Source organism: Aspergillus brasiliensis (assembly GCF_001889945.1).
Source record: "Aspergillus brasiliensis CBS 101740 unplaced genomic scaffold ASPBRscaffold_11, whole genome shotgun sequence".
Taxonomy (NCBI): Eukaryota; Fungi; Ascomycota; class Eurotiomycetes; order Eurotiales; family Aspergillaceae; genus Aspergillus; species Aspergillus brasiliensis.
The window spans coordinates 128,763-143,544 of record NW_027137452.1 but is presented as its reverse complement, the minus strand read 5'-3'; the positions used below and the strand labels follow the sequence as shown (position 1 = coordinate 143,544).

Sequence of the window (14,782 nt, the reverse complement as noted above, 5' to 3'; positions counted from 1 at the left end):
AACCCAACGCTATGCAAACCAAATAACTAGAATCAAACATCCCACCCCCTTAACCCCAAAAACGGACTCATCATGCGCACACCATCCGCATACAACTGCACCAAAATCGGATAAATCCACACCGGCAGCGTCCACACCATGAACGCCGCTACCCAGACATACCCAACCCCCCGTCTAACCCCCTTGGACATGTACACACTCACCGGAGTTAGCAGCCGCTCAACAAGCATCTCCCCGGCGACACCCAGAATCTGCAACGCGAAGAACCACAACGCGCCACTCTCATCAATGCGCACCCCGAACCCGACATCCATGCACATATGCACTAGCCCCGAGACAAGGAATGCAAAAATCACCCGGAAACACCACTGGAAGCGCACCGGAAGGCGCAGGAGAGATCCCGAGACGAAGTCGGCGTTGGAGCAGAGGAGTTGGCGGAGGGTTTGGTGCCATGTTTTTCTACAACACATATCACATAGTTCATTAGTATATAGAATAGATAAAGAGGGGAAGAGAGGGAAGAAAGAGAAGTATACCCCCAAAACCTCCGAACCGACCACCCATCCACTAATCCCCCCGCAACAGGCGGCCACATTCTCGGCTCTTGACCGAAGAATCCTACAGCTATCACCGCGGCAGCGGTATATCCGGCGACGATGAATGCGCGAGCGACGATTCCAAACGAAAGGGTGAAAAGGAACCGAAGCACGAGATCATCTGTGCCCCAGCCAGTGTGATACCAGAACGGGAGGAGGATCTCCTCCGGCCGCACGGGCAATTTATCCACGGCGCGGCCGAGATATGGATCCGTAGTCTCGAGGGTGAACAGTTGGATGATTGCGATGGAAGCGACGAGTTTGAGCAGGGAGGTGATGAGAAATCGGGCTCGCGTGGGAGGCTGCCCTTTGTTGAAGGTGGTGAGGGCGTGGATTTGCCAGGGGGTGTTGATGCGGCGGTAGTTGAAGGAGAGGTTTAACGACCAGAGGTATTTGTCTTTTAATGAGTTGTTTGTCTGTGGTGATTTCGGGTTTGTTTTGTTGGTGGTCTTGGTGTTGTAGGCCAGCTGTTTCTCGTAGTCTGCGCGCGTGAGGACCAGTAAATCAATCCCGTTGAGAACGTTCATCCAGCACATGGCGACGAGCGGGGCGCCGAAGCGGGTGCCCTGGAGGTGGGTTTTGGCGCTGAGTTGCATGCAGTAGGCGAGGATGACTGTGAGGAGGGAGGCAATTGTTCGGAAGGGGGAGTTAGCTGGGGTGAAGGCGACGGTGGTGCCGGTTAGGAGTTGGATGGCGAGGAAATGGGCGGGAGGGAGCCATTGGGACATTTTTTTTGTAGTTTTCTGATTATCTTCGGGAGGGAGAGGATAAGAAGATAAAAGAAATGCGGGTGTGGGGGGCTGGGAGCCATATTATATATGTTGGAATGGATTGTGGGTTTGGTATGCGGCTGAGAATCAAATTGCAGAGCTGAATTGCCTGATTGGGATCGGGTGAGGCCATTGATTGGGTGGAGCGGGTCACTTGGATGAGACTGATCGGCGACTAGTGATGGCCGTGCAGCAATTGGCGATTGAGATCGGGCTCGTGGGTCAATGGATAGCCACATTGTAGTACACTGTTGTCGTGTGTAAATCAGAGTAGGAATTTACATTGGAAGAGTCAGAAAATAATTAAATGTATAATGTATGACGTATTTAGTATCGTGTAGTAGTGTCTCAGAATCATTATATATACAAGTCCTGTTGCACGTGACACAAGGCATCCAGTCTGTCCAGGATGAGAGAATATAGAGTAATATAGTACAGTAAGAAATATGTCGACGAAAGAGATAACAGAAAAGGATGCCAGGCATGGTCCAGCCAAAGCCCGTCACGAGCCACAATGAGAACTGCAGCTCCGTGTCTGTCAGCTAACCAGCCCAGTCTGCAGCGGGCCCGCTCCGTACAACGGCCAGCGACGCCGGCCAAACACCACGCGGGGGACCCTCTTTAGACCCTTCATGCTGTTGCTGCTGCTTTGCGAGGATCCCGCCTTGTCTGCATGCGCCGACACCCGTGTCAGGCCACGCAGTGTCTCGTTCTGCTGGCTATCGGCGGAACGGCGCTTGACCATGGCCCGCACAGCATTGGTGATCTGTACCCGAATGAGCGGCACAGCCGTTGCCTCATTGGGTGTGGAGTGGTAAGAGGTCGTGAAGTCATCATCATCTTCTTCGTCAAGGTGGAAGGCTGCCATGCGCCGACGCACGTCTTGTTGGGCAGCCTCAAGGGACCGGTTGAGGAGAGTGTGGTGAGCAAGGCATCGGCGCAAATCGGGGTTCTTTGTAGAGGCTTCTTTTTGGAGCTTGTCGCGGGAGAGAACGGCCATGCGACAGGGAAAGGGGGAGACGGAGCGACGAGCCATGGGAGGAATGCGGGTGTTGGTGCGGGTGGCCTGACGCATCAGGGAAGGAGGAAGTTCGAGACCGGCCATTGTGTGAGACGTTGAAGGATAAATGTAGAAGAGTGCTAGTGGTAATGGCACTGGTAGGTAGTGGTAGTTTGTGGAAGCGTGCTAATGCATTAGGTAGACATGGATGAAGTATGCAGGATGATTGCTCTGGTTGTGATCTGACTTCCAGGACAGGGGCAGGTCAGGGCAATCTTTATACTTCTCCCCTGGACCAGCAACTCCTGAATTCTGAAGATAGCTCGCACTTGCATACCCTGCTCAGGGCTGGTGGAGTCTAGACCCATCGCCACTGGCGGCCGAGTCGGCGACCCACTCATCCGCCGTGAAGAAGTAGTCTAAGATAAGGTGTAAGAGCTGTCAAAGTGCCATTAGGTGCGTCTAGCCAGCGCCGACTCTTGGCGGGCACCGGCCGAACCCCAGATTTGAGAGACTTGAGGGCACCGGTGTCGCCGGCCAGTGGCGAGCAGAGTTTGGTCTTTGCGTCATTGACTTGGGATTTCGGCCGCTGATGGGCTGGATACTGGCACTGCCCCATGAAACAGTGTTCGGAAATGCAGTAGACTTCTTGATGATTGGGTGAGGGAGGCTCGCTTAAATTTAACGTTCACTTGCTATTGGACTGACCTGCTACGCCGATTGTTTTTACCTAATAAGGCAGGTGATAGTAGAGCCTAGATGTTGCTCGCTTATACTGTCAGATGGCATCAACTGTATCCCTGGAGGCCAATCTCTATGTTGATATGAAATGACAAATATGCTCGTATCCAACCTGATGCGCTTGTCATCGGCGGACAGTATGTATTAGACCGTTGAGAATTGCGAAATCGATCTCGAAGCAGTCCAGGCCTTATCCTTGATTTCGATCGCGTGGATAAGTGATCATCCAGTTGCCCATAATCTGAAGCAGTCTAAGAACCAGGATCACCGTATCTCCAACATGAGGCTGGATCTCCAACTGATGTCAACACCAGACTTCATCCAGTATAGTATAGTCATAACCAGCGACGATCACCATATGGCCGAGTAAATGCGATGGGATATAGATTATCTAATGGTCCCCCCCGACGGCCAACTCTCCACAGTCCACCCATCAGCATCCAGAACCAACTGTCTTTGTTCCACCTGCCCGTGCACGTCCTTCGGCGACGCCGAAACAATCGACAGACGAGTCAAGCCAAACTCTCTATCCTTCCATAAGCGGTAATCGCTCTTCTCCCTGAATCAGGACCTACTTATCGACCATTGAGCCGCAGCTCCATTTGGTCGGTATACTCCGACCAGCCCTAACTGATCTGTGCCGATCACATCATCAAGGACTCCTCCTTAGGGCTCTCGGAAAACCCCCCGTGCAGAATCACCAGCTCCACCTTAGAAATCAAGAAATAGTCCAAGATATTAGATATTACTACCAGTATATCGAGATATGAGATCAATCGAGACTCTAAACAGAAAAGAACATCTAAAGGAAAACTCCACTCATACCCACCACCACAATCGTCCACAACACCCCCATCCACAACTCCATCCCACGGCCTCCTACCACCGTCGTTGCAGCACTCTCCTCCGACAACGACGCCCGCGACGTACTCGCATTCGACACATTCGACATGGCCGTCCCAACCCAGGCATTCCAATTCGTCAACTTATCCGGACACTTGGTGGTAATCTCCTCCCCGGTCATCTGGGCCACGAACTTCCCATCCCGACTCAACGTCACCACCACCTCCCCCGTCCGATTATCCATGGGCACACTCCCAAAGTACAGTCCTCTCCCACCACCACCACTCCCACCACTCGGCGTATCCATCCACCCCACCGACTCATTCGCCCCGCCACCAATACTCACCTTCACCTCCGCCGTACTCTCCAACAACGCCTGAAAGAACACCTCATCCTTCAACACCTGGCCCGGCGGCATCGTCTGCTGACCCTGCGTGACCGAATTCCCCGTCGTCAATCCGGCCTGACACGCCCACGCCGGCGTCACCCGATACCACACCACCACGCCTTCCTTATCAATGACCCCCTTCCCACTCCCATTCTTATACTCCCCCAGCACATACGGCAGAAACATCCGCCACGCATCATGCACCATCCCCGCCGCATAATTAAACGGGGCCTGTCCGAACGAGAAAATCCCCAACTCATTCTCATGCAGCGGACCAATGTAGTGCGACTCCCCGAAGTCATTCCACGTAAGTATCTCCACAAACTGCGGCTGCAGATCCAGCACCTGCTTCCACCGCGTATGCCACAGCCCATCCCCCTGCCACACCCAGTTCTTGTGATACCGCACCATGTCCGTGTAGAACCACGGACTGACCGGCATAATGTACGGCTTGTTCTTGGCTTTCAGCGCGCTGATGTACGCCTCGTCCGAGGACGTGTTCATCGTGTCTGTGCCGTAGGGCCAGGCCGTCCAGGAGAGTAACCCGTCGACGACGTCTTCGCTGGCGAGTTCTGCGGGGGTGCGGACGGACCATTCGGGCATGAGGTAGATTTGGGGCAGTTTCTTCTTGATGGTGGTCCAGTCGGCGAGGGCTTCGTACCCTTCGAAGGTGGAGACGAGTGGGTGGGTGTTGTCGACGCGGTAGTAGGCTGTATGGTTGGCGTAGGATTGTAGCACTTTGAGCACTTGGTCGGGAGGCCAGTGGCCGTCTCCGGAGTAGTCGAGGGAGAGGAAGAGCTTGAAGTCGTGCGCGGCGGCGACGTTCAGCGCGTCGGTGAGTAGTTGGTCGGTGTTGGCCGCCCCGTACCCGACGTTGAGGGCGAAGGCGTCGATTTGGGCGTCTTTGGCGGCGGCGATGTCCCGTGTCCAGTGCGTTTGGGTGAAGTTTTCGGCGTTGGCGAGCTAGTAGAAGTTAGTAGGTGGGTTTGGTAGGGTGTGAGTGGTTGCAAGGTAGGGGAACGGACGATGAAGTGCGCAAAGACGTCTTTGGCTTGGACGTGGATGCTTAGCGCCACGAGGACGAGGGCAAGCCAGATGATGTTGGCCATGTTGCCTGGCTGCTGGGACGAGTGGACAGAGTCCTTTCTTTTTGTTTCGTTTTTTTCTTCCTACGACCTAAGACATGGTCGAGGAAGAGGGAATTGAGCGATACATAAGTAGTCCAGTACTAGTATTGGCAGGATAGTATGCGAGTTGCCCCGGAATTTTTACTTCAATGCATTGTGATAGCCAGGAGATATTATGAGCTATGTAAACTGTAACTGAAAAAAGCAGTAGCCTAGTGAAGATGCAGCATGCAGTGCGTGAACACAGTTGTCAAGCAGAGGAAAGCAAACTTGAGGGGAGGATGGGAATATCGTTCCGAGTGGACTCCATTCGTAGCGGTCAAAAGTCACAAGAGGCTCGGAGGATTAGGTTTCAATGCTTAGATGAGACGTGCAACGAAACAGAGTTCAATTGTTCTCTCGTAAGTGGAGAGGAATTCAAGTTACTAGAATAGTAAGTGAGGTTGGAGATTGTGGAAGCACAAGAAGCATACGATAGTTGGGCGAGGATGAAGCTTGTCGGTTAGCGGTACTCTGGTTAGTTACTAGTACGAAGCAGACCCGATTGAAGGAAGTGGGAAAAAACACCCCGGATTGACAGGGCCCACGGACCGCAATGGCTGTTGATTATTGATAGTCAGACTCTGACTACTGCATTGTCAATCCGACTATTGATTGTCTCGGATGTGATTCATCAGCTGCTTGCTGTGGGTGTCTGAGCGAACTCAACGGAACTCAAAACCCTAAAGGGGCCGCGCGCGACGCGGTGTGAATGAATGCGAACTCTGCTTCTGTAAGAAAAATGACAGGTCGTCTATCATTCAGACTTTTTTGGATAAATTATGGTTCGCCCTGAATCTAGGCAGTAGTAGTTAGTGGTCCCTGATTATCTTCAATGAGTGACCGAGATCGGGGCACTGTCTTTAAACGTTGCGAAAGTTCGTACTGATGACTCGGAGATCGCTCGGCGCCGCGCCACCAGCAATGCAGACGATGTCAGGGTTGACCTCATCAAGGGCCGAAATTAAAGTCTTCTTTCCTTTGGATCCTATCCATCGATATTCACAATTTCTTTTCTTTTGTGCACTATCCTCCTGTACAAGCTGTTCTTACATTGCAGCCGTTCACCGGAGTTTACTTTTTATCGGTGGAGTTCGACTGGTGGGTTCATGCACCGAAGGACGTCGTCGGTCCTGCGAGGGCGTGGAGCCCAACTACGCGGCCTATCAATACTGGCAAATGGTTGCTAGCAGTATGCAGCAGCTGCAGCTGCAGCCAAATAGACTCTACGTAAGGGAGTGAGGAGGAGGGGGGGGGGTCGATGCAGCCGGAAAAGACAGCTGCACTGACGCACCACCTGGGCACGAGCTCGTTCGACGTGCTGGCTATTGCTGCAGGATTTGTCCAGCCGAATCCATCCGCTACTTCTTTTTCCTTGATTCATTCCGGCTTACCGTTGACAGCAGCATCCTTCACCCCCAAAGAGTAAGGGGCTTGCTGGTTGAGGGATGACTTGGCACTGACAGATTTCACAGACGTCGCTACTAATACTGGGCAAAACAAGTATAATGGTTGGTAGAGAGTTTTGCATGAGAGCTGACGTATCACAGGCAGACTGACAAAAGCAGAAGTGATAAAAGTAAGTAAGACTACACCGAGCATGAATAACCGGCTCAACAGACCGCATGTGTTTTTCCCGACTTCCCCTGAAGCGAATGCTGCTCGTTTCCATACACCGGATGACCTTGTGGTCCGCGCGTAGCATGTGTCTGAATGTATCTGCTGGGTGTCAGTTTATGCCCGGTCGGTCGCCTTAAAGAAGAAAAATCCACTTACGTGCTGTAGCGCTTGATCATGGTCTCGTCCATCTCCTCGAGCGTCTTCAACCCCAGTCGGATGTCCTCCACGAGCAGGTTACACCGGTGCAAGCTGAAATCCTCGCGCAGCACGATCCGCATCATCCGCAATTGATTACACTTCGGGGCCATGGTATACGCCGGAATCACCCAGCCCCGGCGACGCAGTACATGGGCCAGGGCGAATTCGTCGTACAGCCGACCCTCTTGCTCGGGCAATCGGAATGCAACCAGAGGCAGACCGCGACCTCCCCCGTCACTCATAATAATAAAGCCGAGTTTTTCTAATTCTGCGGCGAGATAGTCGGCAATCCGCGTGAGGTTGGTCATGATCGATCGGAACCCATGCTTGCCGAGCCGGATCAGTTGGTAGTATTGTCCGATGACATGGGGGGCGCCTTTGGAAAAGTTTAACGTGAAGCTGGCTTGCTCGGCGCCCAGATAATTGATGTTGAAAATGAGCTCTTTGGGAAGGTATTCGGGGGCGCGCCAGAAAACCCAACCCACGCCAGGATAGACCTATCCACCGTTAGTCTGTTGTCTTGTGTTTCCGCATTGGGGTGAACTGCTATAGGTTTGTGATGTATCTCACCAGTCCGTATTTGTGCCCTGAGACATTTATGGAGATGACTTTTTCCAGACGAAAGTCCCATTCGAGCTCTGGTTTCACAAAGGGCACGACAAACCCGCCGCTAGCCGCATCCACATGAATGGGGCAGTCGATGTTCTTTGCGATCAGCAGGTCATTGATGGCCTTGACATCCTCATACTGTCCTGTGTACGTGGTCCCCAGAATGGCACAGATGCCCACCGTGTTTTCGTCCACCAGATCCACCGCCTCCTGGGGGTCAATGACATAGCGGGTCTCCGTGCAATAGACATATTTCTCCTCGACCTCGAAATACCGCGCGGCTTTCTCCCAGCACACCTGGACCGCACTGTTCATGATGATGTTCGGGCGCGAAAAGTCTTTCCCGGCTTCCTTCCGCTTATTCTGCCAGCGCTTCTTCATGGCCAGCATGGCCAGCATGATCGCTTCCGAGGATCCGACCGTCGAGGTGCCGATGGCATCTTGCTCGTTGCTGGGGTCGTTGACGGTGGGCGCATGGAACAGACCGGCGATCATATTGACACAGCGGTTTTGGATATGCGCAGTCTGTGGATACTGTTCGTAGTCGATGAAGTTTTTGCTCATGGCGTCAGACATGAGCTGCTGCACTTCATCTTCCTGGAATTAGTTAGCAGGAGCACTATGCTTATTTCTGAACAACTATCTTACCATGTAGGTCGTGACAAAACTGGCTAAGCTAGAACATGTTACTATCCCCGGTCCAACGAGCAGAAACAGAAGCGAGGTATTACTTGAGCAGGGGATTCCCATCCAAACTCAGCTCATCCTTGATCATGCGATATGCCACCGAGGCCGGCAATTCATGCTCGGACATGGTATGCTCGGGCAGCTCCTCGATTGCATAACGCGTCCCGTACACGGAAGGTGACACTGCAGCTGCCTGCGCATCGCGTTCTTCGCGCCGACGCTTATGGGCGTGGGACTCTTTGCGGACCGTTGACAGGTGGACCATTCTTACTGCGTCTCGGAGTATCAACTCTCTCAAAAACGAGGTGGATTTGGATGTTGCTATTATTGGGACGGCATGTTTTGCCAGGCGACGTGGCCGTCGACTTATATGAGGGAAGAGGGTTGCACCGAAACTCTGTGGACGGGATGACCTCACCACCTCCGTATCCGGAACACCCCGGTTATCTCAGGCGCGGTGTATCCTGGGCACAACTTGAGGGAGAGCTGGTTGGATGGGGAGGGTTATACAGCTGCTGTCCTGTCCTCCTCACCTCGTATCGGTCCTTCTCCGTAGATGCTTGTCCCATGGAGACAGGCCTACATGAGAGCTGCTCGGGAAATATGATGCTAATCAGTAAGCATCATGCCATCTGCTCAATGACTTGTGCTACAGCTTTATAGCTCGTGGCTATAGAGGCAGTACTGAGCATCTGGGAGCTCCCAGCTGATAGCTACAACAAAGGGACGCATCGCGTGGATGATCGGCGATGGCGATCGGCGACGGCGGAGTTGGCGGCGGAATTAAGCGGCGGATCCATAAGATGTTGAAGCCTCAGGCACCAAGGCCGCTATCTGTCCCTGTACGAGGTAGTCAATTCCACCGCAAAGTCCGGCATCGCAAGGCATAAAAGAACAGAAATGGCACATTTCTTGAGGAGACATCTTTTCTAGTTATATAACCTGCTAGTCAGCCTCACTACTGTAAAATGACTACTTTCAGCAAGCTCCCTGCTCGCTCTCTGGGCAAAAATGGCCCGCTCATTCCGCGAATCGGCCTGGGCCTCATGGGTGCCAGTGGCACTTACGGCCCACCTCTCCCAGAAGCCGAACATCTGAGTTTCCTGGACGAGGCATACAACAGGGGAGAGACTTTCTGGGATACCGGCAAGTACTCGCCGAACACCCCCCACAAGTGAGGACAGATTCTGACAACCGCAGCGGACAAATACGACGATTCGGAAACCGTTCTGGGCAAATGGTTCGCCCAGAACCCTGACAAGCGGAAGGATATCTTCCTCGCCACCAAGTTTGGTATCTGTACCAATCCCGAAGCCAAAGATGGGATGAAGAATTGGATGGATTCCAGTCCGGAGTACTGCCGGGCCGCAATTGACAAGTCATTGAAGCGCCTCGGATTGCCGTATGTCGATTTGTACTACGTCCATCGCTTGGACAAGGTCACCCCGATTGAGAAGACCATCGAAGCTATGGTCGCGCTCAAGCAAGAGGGGAAAATCAAATACCTAGGGCTGAGCGAGTGCAGTGCGGACTCGCTCCGTCGCGCCCATGCAGTGCACCCCATCTCGTGTGTGCAGGTGGAATATAGCGTCTTCTGTACGGATATCGAGTCCCCGCAGGTGCAGTTGTTGCAGACTGCACGCGAGCTGGGTGTGGCTATTGTGGCGTATAGTCCGCTCGGTAATGGGTTGCTCAGTGGAGCGATTCGGTCGCCGGAGGATGTCAGCAAGCCCGGTGATGTCCGAGGCGTGTTACCCTGGCTCAGGAAAGGGAATATCGAGAAGAATGTGGCCGTGGTGGACCAGCTGACGGAGATTGCGAAGGGGAAGGGCATGACCACGGCACAGCTGGCCCTGGCGTGGCTGTTTGCGCAGGGTGACGATATCTTTGCGATTCCGGGAACGAGCAAGATCCATCGACTGGAGGAGAATTTGGGCAGTTTATCTTTCCAATTGTCGGAGGAAGAAGAACAGTCAATCCGGCAGATCGCGCAAACTGTTGTGGGTGGACGCTTTCAGGCCTTGACGGGCTTTGCCTTCGCCGATACCCCACAGTTGTGAAGGATTATTTGCTACTATATGTATATACAATAGCCCATTTCCCGCTCTATATACACAACAGATGTTGAACTTTAACTTCTGACTAGCCTTCGTAGAGGATGTGCGGGTCAATTGAGTATTCATAAATCGACTGCAGCTCTGCTTGAGCATCGGACGGTAGAGCAAATTGGGAATGTACGCCATGATCAAGGTCCACCTCCGTAAGTGTCAGAGGAAGGCTTTGTGGTTCTGCTGCCGGTGCGGACCCTACCAGGAGGCTCTCTACTTGCAGATGTGGCACTGGCTCAGGAACAATGCAGATGACTCCAAAATATGGAATAGGAAACTTCAGGATTTGGTAGGAAGTACTGCATAGCGCATCATCTTGGCCAACACTATCCTCAAAGCAAGCAATGTAATTGATACCACCGGCTGCCTCTGCCTCGATACTGATAAGTTTGCTCAACAAATCTCTTGTCTTGATTGCAGAATCTCTATTCGGGTCATTCGACATGCAGAGTCCGTCCAAGGTGTCAATTGCCTGTTGGATCATGGCCAGGTCCTGAGGCCGTTGATGTTCCAAGACGTTCTCAGCACCCGACCGGTGTCCTAGTATATGAGACAAAAGCAGTGCCACTGCTGCAACGAAGGCTTTATGCTCCAGGCCACGGTAAGAAAGGATCGGGCGTATGTTTTTGAATTCGAGACAGCGACTCAGTACTTCACGACTCGCAGGGACGATCACTTGTCTGCTGTAGGAATAGTGTTGTAGTACAGGAGAAACTTCTGACTGGTTGGGATATGTATGGTGGCTAAGCTGTAGTAGTAGGTACGGTTGGTAAAGGAGGATCACAAGGTAATATTGGTGCATTTGGGTGATGAGCATGGAGACCCGGTCCATCTTGTCGGTATCCGACAACGTACTGTTTAGCGTGGGAACTCTCCAGCAGTCGATAGGCACTGATCGGGCAGTCTTTCGTAGTTCATCATCTATGCTGCGTGTCATTGCATAATCATTGTATGTGCTATTCGTCGGTCTCTGAAATAGCCAATTGCATCGCTGCATGTGCACATTCCGAGTAATTATCCGAGCTGCGATGACTGAATGGATGCGGTATAGTTTCCTCAGAGGTGAGTAGGTATCCAATGCCTGCTTATCCAGTAGCTCAAGATCCTTCACCGCGCACGGAAGCCCAAGCATCAGCGACAAGAATCGATCATTATATACGAGCTGAACCCAAAGGGATTCCGCGCGGCTGTCTGCTTCATCACTTTGCCTAGGAAGTCCGATCAATTGGGCGATGCTCAGAGCCCGGCGAAAGATCAGCCAAGCCGAACGCAACTCCCCGGAGTTAATGTAATAGCGAGCCTCCAGTAAGAGAGCATCCAGACCATCTAGCGAATCTACGAGCGCGTCCTGCGATGTTACATGGCGAGCTGCTAGATCGAGGTAGCGACGAGCCGAGTCGCTAGTGGACTGCTTGAGCTGCAGCTGCGGCTGTGGAGTCAGGCGTGAGGTAAGATCCAGCTGCTGTAAGCCGAGGGCGAGCTGTATGAGTTTTTGAGCAAATTCGATTGGATGGGACGAGGTCAAGGGTCGTCTAAAGAGGACCTTCGAGTGATTAACGTCAGAGATGACAGCCGATTGGTCTGGCAGTGGGATCCGGCGAGTCAAGAAGGGGAGACTGAAGAAGCGACCCTTGGTCAGAATTAGCTCAGCCGTATTTGGATGAGGGAGCAACGCCGCCAATGATTTGCAGAGCTGCTGAAAGGGCGATGATATCAACGCTTCTTTCGGCCGGGGAAGACTCGCTCGGTCGCGACTCTGCGCCGCCGGCTGGATCTGAGGCTGACAGCTGTCACGCTGCCGAATCCACTGGTCGACCAGGGATTCAACGTGGCGAATCCGCTCCGATAGTTGGCCGTCGCTACTGCGGCTTCGTGGATCGGCCTGTTCCTGGCTGATGCAGGGAATCCCTCGGGACTGGCAATAGACGCAAGTGGAGCCCTTAAGGGGCTGGAACTCGCAGCGTCGCTTCCGATGCTTGCACTCCCAGCAGGAGAAGGTGCCTTTGCGGGTTTTACGTATCTTGGACATCGAGGGTGAGTCTCCCGATGCCGGCGATGAGGTGGGCATCTCTGGGAATGAGGAAAAAGTCTCTGGATGGGTTGATGCAGACACAATGAGTACTTACAGGAGGGAGGATTGTCAGAAAATGGCGGGTGAAGTTGTGGCCATACGATCGGCCCGATCACCGGCGCTAAATGCCAGCGCCGGACACCAAAAGACTGCTGGATGTCTTTCTGTTTCCAATTCATGTATAATTTGTTCTTCACTAAATGCTACATACATTGCCATGCTTTCATGTTGATACGCTCCCAGTTGGTTACTGGCCTTAATCCTCGAAGTCGATGATATCGACATTCAAGCCGGGAGGCACATGCACATTTTTCAGTCCATCCACATCTACATCGTCAGGCGCCTCGACCCTGCTCTCCCCATTAGCTAAACTCCCAGCACGCGCAGGATGGATGCGACGCACGACATGAAGTGAATCGGTGGCCAGGTCGAGGTGGAGTCGAAATTCTTGGGGAACTGCAGGTTTTTGCCTTGGTAGACGTTCTGAAGCCTAGAGGAACACAGTCAGCTCTCACTGTAAAGGCAGATCTGATCGCCCAACACGTCTTCGTCTTACTGTTTAGTGAGCTTTTCCCCGTCCCCGTAGTATTCATGAGCGAGCTCGTTGTCGTAGCGGACATCGAAAGTCTCGCAGCGCCCCCATTCTTGTTAGCATGCCTTTGTGGGCACAGCAAAGTCCGTCCTACTAACCAGGTTTTTAGTCATGTTGGCTTCAAGATTTTGGATTAGTTGATCGTATATAGTGGAATGAAGATGAAGATCTGGGTGATTCGAGTACCAGGGTAGCTCTGGCTTTTATATTTAGTTGTTTTGGGGTTGTCGACGTCCAGAACATGTCCTAGACTCGGCCCAGTATCTCCTGGCTTCCTTGATAGTCGCTTCGATTGGTACTGACAGATTTGACCCGGGGACGTGAGGTCACTGATACCTCATTAACTCTGCCCCGAGAGTGTCCATGATCAGGATGGCCGCAGTAGAGTTTGACGACCCATGGGTGGGTGTCGCTCGGGAAGAAGTGACAATGCCAATTGACTGGAAGATCGCGGAAATGACAGGCAGTCTCGAGATCTTTTCTTATCAACTTGCGGCACATTCGGTTTGGACCCTCCTTTGAAGTGTATATGCGCCTTAAGTGGACGTGGTGTGGAAGTTTGTTTTCATGAATGATGCCTCCTGCTTGAGCCTTGGTCCAATGTCCCTTGTTCTAGCAAACATTCACAAGACCGCACGAGGAAGAAAAGCTAATTCTGGATAAGATATGGTTAAGGTAAAGACAAAAAGAAGAAAGGAGGGAGTGGCATAGGATAGCCTGAAGATCAATTTTGTCTTCGCTTTCGTGCAGTGTTCCTTCCGTCCTCCCTATCTAGGCCTGAATGAGCCCATCGCTTGCCAAGCCTCTAACAATCCTACTACGGTTGGCAGCTCCGGGGTTTGCTCCCGATGTATCAGGGCAGAGACCGAAGAGAAAGACCCCATATTATAGGGAGCTTGGGAAACATTCGTTTTGGAGATGCATCGCTGCTGTTTGCGGCATGCCTGTCAAGAATGACAACCTTAAATCCATACATCGACGCATCCATTGCACTTCTGGCCATGGGTCAGCTTGCCCTACGCAAACTTACCAGAAAAGCCCGCAAGCTAGTAGCATGAATCCAAGATTGAAGCTAGATCATCCAAGATGTGGTCCTGGCTCCAGATGGTTCCACTGTCTCGCCGGCAGCCAAGGCAGGCGCATTGTACTTGTCACCGGCTGTTATTGTCCTACTCTGCCATCGGGCATTCCATTATCCGAGCGGACAGAAATCCTCTCTTCCAGTCGCCGGATGGAGAGTCTTTGTACAGTGCAGTTAGCCATTTGGTGCCGACGAGGCCCAGAAACAGCGGATAATTGCCAATCCGGCTGCTCCTTTCCATTTGTTAGCGCCGCCCCCACAGAACCCTCCATTCGACTCCATTGATCACGTCTTTAGATGCATGAGGAAGCC

At 52.6% G+C, this 14,782-nt stretch overlaps 6 protein-coding genes across 6 annotated transcripts; 1 reads left to right on the top strand and 5 right to left on the bottom strand.

Moving 5' to 3' along the window:
- Positions 1–32: 32 nt before the first annotated feature.
- On the bottom strand, positions 33–1,324 carry ASPBRDRAFT_57414 (wax synthase family protein; the record flags this gene model as incomplete). The annotated part of the gene is made up of 2 exons (XM_067627736.1): positions 33–459; positions 537–1,324. 2 exons carry the CDS (start codon positions 1,322–1,324, stop codon positions 33–35), a joined length of 1,215 nt encoding a protein of 404 aa, XP_067476096.1.
- Positions 1,325–1,687: 363 nt separating this feature from the next.
- On the bottom strand, positions 1,688–2,588 carry ASPBRDRAFT_46123 (uncharacterized protein). The gene has a single exon (XM_067625563.1). The coding sequence runs from the start codon at positions 2,469–2,471 to the stop codon at positions 1,905–1,907; it is 567 nt and encodes a 188-aa protein (XP_067476095.1). The 5' UTR covers positions 2,472–2,588; the 3' UTR covers positions 1,688–1,904.
- Positions 2,589–3,909: 1,321 nt separating this feature from the next.
- On the bottom strand, positions 3,910–5,447 carry ASPBRDRAFT_132017 (glycoside hydrolase family 71 protein; the record flags this gene model as incomplete). The annotated part of the gene is made up of 2 exons (XM_067618389.1): positions 3,910–5,301; positions 5,364–5,447. 2 exons carry the CDS (start codon positions 5,445–5,447, stop codon positions 3,910–3,912), a joined length of 1,476 nt encoding a protein of 491 aa, XP_067476094.1.
- Positions 5,448–6,998: 1,551 nt separating this feature from the next.
- Positions 6,999–9,351, bottom strand: ASPBRDRAFT_46120 (glutamate decarboxylase). The gene is made up of 5 exons (XM_067625561.1): positions 8,663–9,351; positions 8,580–8,607; positions 7,893–8,528; positions 7,281–7,819; positions 6,999–7,223 (listed from the first exon to the last, which is right to left on the bottom strand). The coding sequence occupies exons 1-5, from the start codon at positions 8,881–8,883 to the stop codon at positions 7,118–7,120; spliced, it is 1,530 nt and encodes a 509-aa protein (XP_067476093.1). The 5' UTR covers positions 8,884–9,351; the 3' UTR covers positions 6,999–7,117.
- Positions 9,352–9,586: 235 nt separating this feature from the next.
- ASPBRDRAFT_57410 (uncharacterized protein) lies at positions 9,587–10,678 on the top strand (the record flags this gene model as incomplete). The annotated part of the gene is made up of 2 exons (XM_067627735.1): positions 9,587–9,764; positions 9,819–10,678. 2 exons carry the CDS (start codon positions 9,587–9,589, stop codon positions 10,676–10,678), a joined length of 1,038 nt encoding a protein of 345 aa, XP_067476092.1.
- Positions 10,679–10,760: 82 nt separating this feature from the next.
- ASPBRDRAFT_57409 (uncharacterized protein) lies at positions 10,761–13,502 on the bottom strand (the record flags this gene model as incomplete). Its single annotated transcript, XM_067627734.1, has 4 exons — positions 10,761–12,815; positions 13,197–13,287; positions 13,354–13,424; positions 13,488–13,502. The coding sequence occupies 4 exons, from the start codon at positions 13,500–13,502 to the stop codon at positions 10,761–10,763; spliced, it is 2,232 nt and encodes a 743-aa protein (XP_067476091.1).
- Positions 13,503–14,782: the final 1,280 nt, after the last annotated feature.